Raw genomic sequence first — 8,901 nt, 5'->3', positions numbered from 1 at the left:
CGCTTACTCTTGTTTCCGTTTTCTCTCAGGGATCAGACTAGAAGTTGGATACAATCACTGCCATTGGATAATATTAATACATGGTAGGAAATGGCGGTCAAGTTTCTTGGGAAGTACTTTCCACCATCCAAATACACTCAATTGAAGATTGAGATCAGTACTTTCAGGTAGATGGACTCTGAACAACTTTATGAAGCCTGGGAAAGATATAAAGATTTATTTAGACTTTGTCCTAACCATAATTTTGCAGATTACTAGCAGATTGAGTGGTTTTACAATGGTCTGAACACACCTACAAGGATGTCAGTAGATTCTGCAGCTGGAGGTACAATCTTTGCAAAGGATCTGGCTCAGGCGTATGAGATGCTGGAACAGATGACCATTAACAGCTTCCAATATCCATTTGAACTCATGGGAGTAAATAAAGCGGTGTATGCAGTGAATCCTCTCACATCAATAACTGCATAATTATCTGCGTTGACTACACAAGTTGCTGTGTTGAATAAGGTGAGTGTAGCAGATCAATCAGGTGTGTCAGTAGCTATCAAAGAATCTCACCCACTTGAGGAAGCTCAGTATATAAATCCCAGAGGCTATGGAAATTATCAAGGTAACCCTCCCCACAATACTTATCATCCTAGTTTACGTAACCATGAAAACTTTTCCTATGCCAACAATAAAAATGCGTTGAATCCCCCTCCGGGATTCAATACAAACAAGGGTGAAGGGAAGGCGTCTTTGGAGGATGTTGTCTCTACATTTGTCAATGAATCTAGCAAGAGGATGTCAAGGACTGAGACTCGACTTGAAAGTATGGAGACTCATATGTGTAGTTTGGGGCTATGATGAAATCCATGGAAACACAGATTGGGAAACTTTCAACTGCTTTGAAGGATCAGAATCTATGGCAGCTTCCCAGCAATACTGAAGTGAACCCAAAATAGCAATGCAAAGCGGTGGAGTTAAGGAGTGGTAAGAAATTAGAGGTTGAAGAAAGCAGAAATGAGCAAGAAAACGTTAAGGAAGCTGAAAAACCAGTGGTTGAGAAAATTAATGAAGAGAAAAAGAAAGAATCTGACTCAAAACCGATGTACAAGCTACAACTTCCTTACCCTCAGAGGTTCAATAAGAAGGCACTTGATGAGCAATTTTTGAAATTCATAGACATCTTCAAGAAGATACACATTAATATTCTGTTTTCAGATGCTCTAGAACAGATGCTTAATTATGCTAAGTTCATCAAAGATGTGATGTGTAAGAAGAGTAGATTGCAAGACAATGAAGTGGTAAACCTGACAGAAGAGTGCAGCGCAATCCTGCAGAAAAATTTGCCACAAAAGCTTAAGGATCCAGAGAGTTTTTTTCTCACTTGTTTTATTGGTGGGTGTAAAGTAAATAGAGCTTTATGTGATCTAGGAGCAATTATAAATTTGATGCCTTTTTTTGTTTACAGGACTTTGGAGCTTGGGGAAGTCAATGCGACCACCATCACATTACAGCTGGCTGACCGAAATATCACATATCCATGGGGTATTGTGGAGGATGATTTGGTGAAGGTCAACAAGTTCATAATTCCAGCAGACTTTGTGATATTGGACATGGATGAGGATGAAGAAACTCCCTTGATCTTTGGGAGACCCTTTTTGGCAACTGCAAGAGCATTTATATATGTCCATAAGGGCGAGCTTGGTGGTGAAGCTGTAATTTTCAACATCTGTCACACCATGAGGGGACCGAACGAGGTAATTAAGTACATGTAAAAGCATTGAAATTATCGATTCTCATAATTCTTTTTCTTGTGCATGAATCAATGATCCATTAGAAAGATGTTTGGTTGCAGATGAGGAATTTGATAAGGAAGAAGATTGGGAGCATCGTGAACAAGAGGAATTTCTCGAGGGGGCTCCAAAAGAAAAAATTATGAGTCCTAAGTAATCTGAAGCATTGGAAAATAGTGCACCAGAGGTATCTGCTAAAATTCATGATCTTAAATAATTGCATGCACATTTATGTTATGCCTTCCTTGGTGAAAATTCTACTTGTCCGGTTATTATTTCTTCTCAACTATCTGAGGTCGAAAAAGATAAGTTGTTGAGAGTCTTGAGAAATTTTAAAACTGTCTTGGGATGGTCAATTTCTGATATTAAGGGTATTAGTTCAACAATTTGCATGCATAAAATTTTGATGGAAGAGTCTTATACTTCTTATGTTGATCATCAGAGGCTGTTGAATCCCGCCAAGAAAAAAATGGTTAAAAAAGAAGTTTTGAAATTGTTAAATACGGGTGTGATATATGCTATTTCTGACAGTAGTTGGGTGTCTCTTGTTCAAGTGATGCCCAAGAAAGGTGGGATTACTGTGGTAAAATATGAAAACAATGAGTTAATCTCCACACGTACAGTAACTGGCTGGAGATTTTGTACAGATTATAGGAATTTGAACAAAGCTACTCGTAAGGATCATTTTCCACTTCCTTTAATTGATCAAATGCTTGATATACTTGCTGGTTTTGCTATTACTGTTTCTCAGATGGTTATTTAGATTATAATAAATTTCAATAGCACTAGAGGATCAGAAGAAGACTACTTTAACGTGTCTGTATGGCACGTTTTCTTCAGGAGGATGCCTTTTGGCCTGTGTAATGCATCGGCAACTTTTCAGCGGTGTATGATGGCTATTTTTGCAGATATGGTGGAGGACGTGATGGAAGTCTTTATGGATGATTTTTCAGTCTTTGGGTTATCTTTTGATCACTTTTTGCATAATATTTCCCATGTTTTGCAGAGATGTCAAGAAAAGAAATTAGTTCTTAACTGGGAGAAATGTCACTTTATGGTTCACTAGAGCATTGTCCTTGGACATAAAGTTTCATCACATGGATTAGAGGTGGATCGGGTCAAAGTGATTGCAATTAAGAAGCTTCCACCTCCAAAGAATATCAAGGGCATTAGAAGTTTCTTAGGCCATGCGGGGTTCTATAGGCGATTCATCAAAGATTTTTCTAAAATCACTAAACCCCTATGTAATTTTCTTGAAAAATATTCTACGTTCATATTTTATGATGGCTGCTTGTAGGCCTTTGAAAAGATGAAGACAGCGTTAATCACAGCACCTATTATGATCATTCCGGATTGGAAGGAACCGTTCGAGCTAATGTGTGATGCTAGTGACTATGCAGTGGGGGCTGTTTTGGGCCACCGGAGAGAGAAAATGTTCCGAGCTATTTACTATGCGAGTCGCACCATGGATGCTACATAGAAAAACTACCACCACTATAGAAAAGGAGTTGCTAGCAGTAGTTTTTGCTTTTGATAAATTTCGTCTGTATTGGCACTAAAGTAGTTGTTTGTACTGACCATGCAGCGATTCGCTACTTGTTTGCCAAGAAGGATGCTAAACCACACTTGATAAGGTGGATTTTACTTCTTCAGGAATTTGATTTTGAAATCAAGGATAAAAAGGGAAGCGGAAATCAGGTTGCGGACCACTTGTCGAGACTGGAGCTAGAAGAAGTTAAGGATGAGGAAAGCATAAAAGAAGTTTTTCCGGATGAACAAATTTTTCAGGTAAGTTCTTCCAAGCCATGGTTTGCTAATATAGCTAATTTTTTGTCTTGTGGTGTTCTGCCTCCAGATTTGAATAACCATCAAAAGAAGAAATTCTTCCATGACATAAAGTTCTTTTTGTGGGATGACCCTTATGTGTTCAAAAGATGTAATGATCAAGTGATTAGGTGATGTGTGGCGGGTCAAGAAGCACATGAAATTCTAGAACAATGCCATTCAGCGCCATATGGAGGACATTTTGGAGCAACAAGGACTGCTGCTAAGGTACTACAATCTTGTTTTTATTGGCCTACTCTATTTAGGGATAGTTACACCTTAGTGAAATCATGTGATAAGTGTCAAAGAACGGGAAATATATCTAGAAAGCATGAATTACCCATCACAAATATTTTAGAAGTGGATTATTTAATGTGTTGGGTATTGATTTTATGGGTCCCTTTTCCCCTTCTTTTGGTTACACTTATATTTTATTAGCAGTGGATTATGTTTCGAAATGGGTGGAAGCAATTTCCACCTCTACCAATGACGCTCGTTTTGTAGTAAAGTTTCTGCAAAAGAACATTTTTACGAGGTTTGGAACTCCACGAGCAATAATCAGTGACAAAGGTACGCACTTTTGCAATAAAATTTTTAATACCTTGCTCACTAAGTATGGTGTCAGGCATAAGGTGGTGTTCACATACCATCCAAAAACTAATGGTCAAGCTGAGATCTCTAACCGGGAAATCAAGCAAGTTTTGGAGAATACAGTCAAGAAGAATCGGAATGATTGGGAAATCAAGCTAGATGACGCTTTATGGGCCTACCGCACTGCATTCAAAACACCTATTGGGATGTCGCCCTATAGGTTGGTGTTTGGTAAGGCATGTCATTTGCCATTGGAGTTGGAGCATAAGGCGTTTTGGGCTGTCAAGAAGTTGAACATGGATATTGAAGTATCCGGAGAATTGGGGAAATTGCTGTTGAATGAGTTGGATGAATTCCGCAATGAAGCGTATGAGAATGTAAAGATATACAAAGAGCAAACAAATAAGTGGCATGATAAACATATTGTGCGCAGGGAATTTGAATCGGGCCAACAAGAGTTTTTATTTAACTCTCTCTTGAAATTGTTTCCAGGAAAATTGAAGCCACGATGGTCCAGACCATTTACAGTAGAGACTGTATATCCGCATGGTGCTATTGAGCTGCGATGTACAGATGACAGAACATTCAAGGTGAACGGGCAGCGGGTCAAACACTATTTTGGCAACGAAGTACAACATGCAGAGAGCACTGTGCTCAAAGACCTTGCCTAAGTACTAGTGACAGTCGGGCTGACGACTCTAAACCAAGCGCTTCTTGGGAGGCAACCCATGTTTATTGATTTAATTTATTTTATGAGTGTTCAAATTTTCTTTTATTTTCCAATTTTTTTTAATTTTATTTAATGTTCAATTCCGAATTTTGTTACAGGTTCAAGAGCATATTGAGTGGATTATTGCGCAGTTGCTTGGTGACTCATGCGCAACAACGCAAAAATATAGAAAATTGATACTACAAGGCGCATCTGCGACTCTTTTAATGCGCGTCTGCCCTAATTTATATTCCAAAAAGACGCGCATCTGAGCTTTACCAACGGCCCCTCTACACACAATTACATAAACTTCAGATGAATCTCCGCGCATCTGCATCCCTCACTCATCGCATCTACGCCCCTCACTCTGCGCATCTACGCCCCTCACTCACCGCATCTGCGCACGTCCACTAATACAAAAAGCGTGTCTGCAAACTTCAAAACCCTTAAATAAGAAGACACAAGGCCCTTTTCTTTCCTTTCCTTCTCACTTCTTCTCGCCTACATCTATCTTCAACTCCTCAAGAGCCGATCGCCCAGTGCACATCATACATTCCCCGTTCGTTGCTACAATTTTTCTGGACGTTGCACTTGTGTCTCCAAATATACATTCGAATCTCCGGGCACTCTCGCTGATTTAAGGACTTGGGGTTAATCAAGAATGATTTCAATTTCACCCTACTTCGAGGATATCTGTTCTTTTAATCATGTTGGGTCGTTTTAATCTGGTAATTGGCTATACTCTTTGCTATTCTGGAATTTTTTTTTCTAATTAGGGAACGAAGACAGGCTTAGTGGTTGTGTAAAAGGTATTTAATGAATGGTCCAAGAGATTTGTGCATTGTTTAATTGTGTCTTATGCATTGTGGAGCGTTTGTGAATTACTAAATTGAATTGTTGTGACGTGTTTGATTGAGAATATGCCTCCTAAAACAAAAATAAAAGGTGCTCTTATGTCTTCGTTGTTGTCTGCATCCTATGATAAAAGGCGTTTTTGTGACGCTAAGGCAGCTGAGAACTACTCCAAATTACTTGAAAAAAACATCCATATGGAGCGGGGTATGAACATTCATAAATATAATGCTCCCGCATTAGTTGAAGCCTAAAGACGAGGATGGGAGGATTTTGTGAAAACACCACATGATACGGTTATGTCTATCGCTCGTGAGTTCTATGCAAATATGATGGTCAATCACGATAACTACAAAGTGAAAGTACAAGGGTGTTGGGTGACATTTGACAGGAAAACAATTAATGCTCTTTATAACATACCCGGTGAATCGAGTGACTAGTATAGGGAATTTAAGAGCGGAGAGTTTCCAGCTAAAATTGTGATTCGCAACTTGTGTTTGGATGAGGCAAATTGGAATTATAGAGATTTCTAAACCGGGAGGCCAATAATTGGCATGAATTTGTGGCGGCTCGAATGCTTCCCTCCAGTCACACTTTTGAAGTTACAAAAAAGTGAGCAACTCTTGTCTATTGTATTGTGACTGGGAAGAGAATTGATGTGGGACGTATTATTCAAGATTCAATAGTCGATGCTATAAAGGGTAACACAACCCTTAGCTTGGTTCATCCTTCGGTCATTACGGCTCTTTGTCAATGGGCTGGTATGGCTTGGGACAACAATGAGCTGATTTTATCGTCACAAGCTCCGATTGATCTTGTTGGGCCATTGCGACGTGATAAGGAGAGGCAAGTATCACATGATTCTATTGAGCTGCCTCATCAGCCATCATATCAACAACCTCCTCAACCGCCTGTCCAACCCATGCCATAGCCCGCGCAGCCGAACACTGCGCAACATCAGTTTTCACCTTTTGAGCAAGATGTTTTTGATCGATTTGATGCTTTGGAAAGACGTTTGATGTCTTATTGGGAGATGACATGGCAGCATATGGCTTATGTTCATGACTTTCATGTTGTTCTTGCTCAGCATTTTCCTCCCACTGGACCCTCTGTTCCTGCTTATCCCACTCCACCGCCTTGGTCACATACATCAATTTCCGGAGATTATTGTTCTGTTGATAGCAGCGATGATGATGATATGGATGCCGAGTCTTGACGCTCGGTATCATAGGTACATGTCCCGTGTTCTTTTTACTTTTTTCAATCATTAAGGACAATGATTGTACCTAAGTTTGGGGGGTGTTCAATTCTATGAATTTTGTTGAGTTAATTGTTGTTTAGCTTGCATCTATTTAATTTGCTTTAGTTTTATGAGAATTAAGGGTTTTTGGAGTTGTTGAGTTTGTTGTAAATACAAAGTTGAGACGGAATTGAAAAAATTGGCCAATGGAGATAAATTTTTATAAAATATATGCTTGTCTTACTAACTTTGAACTGGTTTCTTATACACTCTGTGATTTTAGCTTGAGTCCGAGTTTGAAATATGCAAACATAGATATGATTGAGGCTTGTTTGGATCTTTTGAGCCTAATTTTTGTTGAAATTTATCCTTAGTTGCCCTTTGATCTTTCACAAAATCAATGAGTACATTAGGTACAATTTTTGATTTTTTGTCGAAAATCATCGTTATTGTTGATGATTATTTATGTCTGCACTAGTTAAAATTTATGTGATTTAATTGTGAATTGAGATTTGTCTAGAACTAGTTCGGACACCCTTTGAGGCGAGATACGTGTATAATGTGACTTAGGAATGATTTAGGAAATTTTTATAAAAATCGTTTGTGCCTTTCAAGCAACCCAATTTTTCAATTATCCTTAGTACCTTGTTTGATCTTAATTGAAAAACGAATTGCATGTGTGACAACATGTGATAAACCTTCATTCGGAATCTTTTCAAGGTCCCACATTCACTACCTGATGAATAGCTTATACACTAATTCCTACCCTGAGGGAGCAAATAATGAAAGAAAGTTTTTTATGCTCCTAATTTGAATTTTCATGTTGGAATGATGTGTTGAGAAACAGAAGGAAACGAAGGTAGAAAAGAAAATAATGTGAAGATTCAAAAAAAAAGTAATGAAAAAAAGGTATAACGAAGTATATAAAAAAATGATGAAAAGATGAAAAGAGTGATGAATTCAGTGGTATAACAAAGTCGAACTAGATGGAGAATAAAAAGGAGTTAGAATTCATTGATTGATTATAACTTGCTCTCTCCTTTGAATTTTTATCCTTCGTTTGTAGTCATAGCCCAGGCCTTACACTACAAGCCGATTAAGTCCTACTGACTGAGTCACAGTTGCCTAATATACTAGTGGAGAAGGGTTGTGAGAATCTAGCTTATGGATAGTTGATTGACACTTTTAATAAATATGAATTTTTGATCAAAACACGCACACGCTATTTTTCTTTGAATGAACCGATTGTGAGTGTTTTCGATTGAATGTCCTTAAATTTGATCCTATGTTAACTTGAAAAAGACCTCATGATCTATGAATGTGTGAATTGGACTTGGATAAAAGTGATTTGAAACATGAGTTGTGGAGTTTTTGAGCTTACCAGACTAACCAGTTACTTGAGTCGTTTCTAGTGTTTGATGAGCTGATAAGCTGAATTTAATAATTTTTCAAAGTAATTCTGAGGCCAGTTGATCCATATTATTTCATGACTTTGTATTTGTGTGCTTTTGCTTTGGAGTTTGAATTGTTGATTGATCAAGTTTTGTGTTGTTTTGTTCGGGACGAACAAGATTCAAGTTTGGGAAAAATTGATAAATGTATTTTATGCACTTAATTTATTTATGATTTTAACTGAGTTTTAATGTGTTTTGAGCGGATTTATGCGTTTTAGTTGTTGTTTATGTTTATGTAGGAGAGTTGTAATTTGTTGGAGAAAAGAATAAATTTTGAAGAATTTTTAATATAGAAGAAGAGTTTGAGAAAAACTGGAAAAATGAATAGCGCAGCTGCTCTGTCCAATGCTCCTTTGCGTGAAATTCCAGAGAATTGAAGGATTGAGAAGCACAGCTGCAGTACAAGGAAGGAAGTCTGCGCGAAAAGGCAGAGAACTGGGAATTACTCAAGTG

The 8,901-nt window shown here is 38.1% G+C and overlaps 1 protein-coding gene across 1 annotated transcript; it reads left to right on the top strand.

Moving 5' to 3' along the window:
• Nucleotides 1-300: 300 nt before the first annotated feature.
• On the top strand, nt 301-5,174 carry LOC140878894 (uncharacterized). Its single transcript, XM_073282518.1, has 8 exons — nt 301-417; nt 508-811; nt 1,204-1,742; nt 2,221-2,361; nt 2,542-2,665; nt 3,364-3,566; nt 4,235-4,783; nt 5,022-5,174. Exons 1-8 carry the CDS (start codon nt 301-303, stop codon nt 5,172-5,174), a joined length of 2,130 nt encoding a protein of 709 aa, XP_073138619.1.
• Nucleotides 5,175-8,901: the final 3,727 nt, after the last annotated feature.

Source organism: Henckelia pumila, chromosome 2 (assembly GCF_033568475.1).
Source record: "Henckelia pumila isolate YLH828 chromosome 2, ASM3356847v2, whole genome shotgun sequence".
NCBI lineage: Eukaryota > Viridiplantae > Streptophyta > Magnoliopsida > Lamiales > Gesneriaceae > Henckelia > Henckelia pumila.
Note: the sequence above shows the minus strand (reverse complement) of the source record. Positions and strands in the feature narration are given on the sequence as shown.

Bases quoted from the DNA above. Each gene is read 5' to 3' on its own strand.
- LOC140878894 (XM_073282518.1), top strand. From the start codon at position 301: ATGTCAGTAGATTCTGCAGCTGGAGGTACAATCTTTGCAAAGGATCTG. The intron at 812-1,203 runs GTATGGAGACTC...TTCTGTTTTCAG, and splicing joins GACTGAGACTCGACTTGAAA to ATGCTCTAGAACAGATGCTT. The intron at 4,784-5,021 runs GTGAACGGGCAG...ATTTTGTTACAG, and splicing joins CAGATGACAGAACATTCAAG to GTTCAAGAGCATATTGAGTG.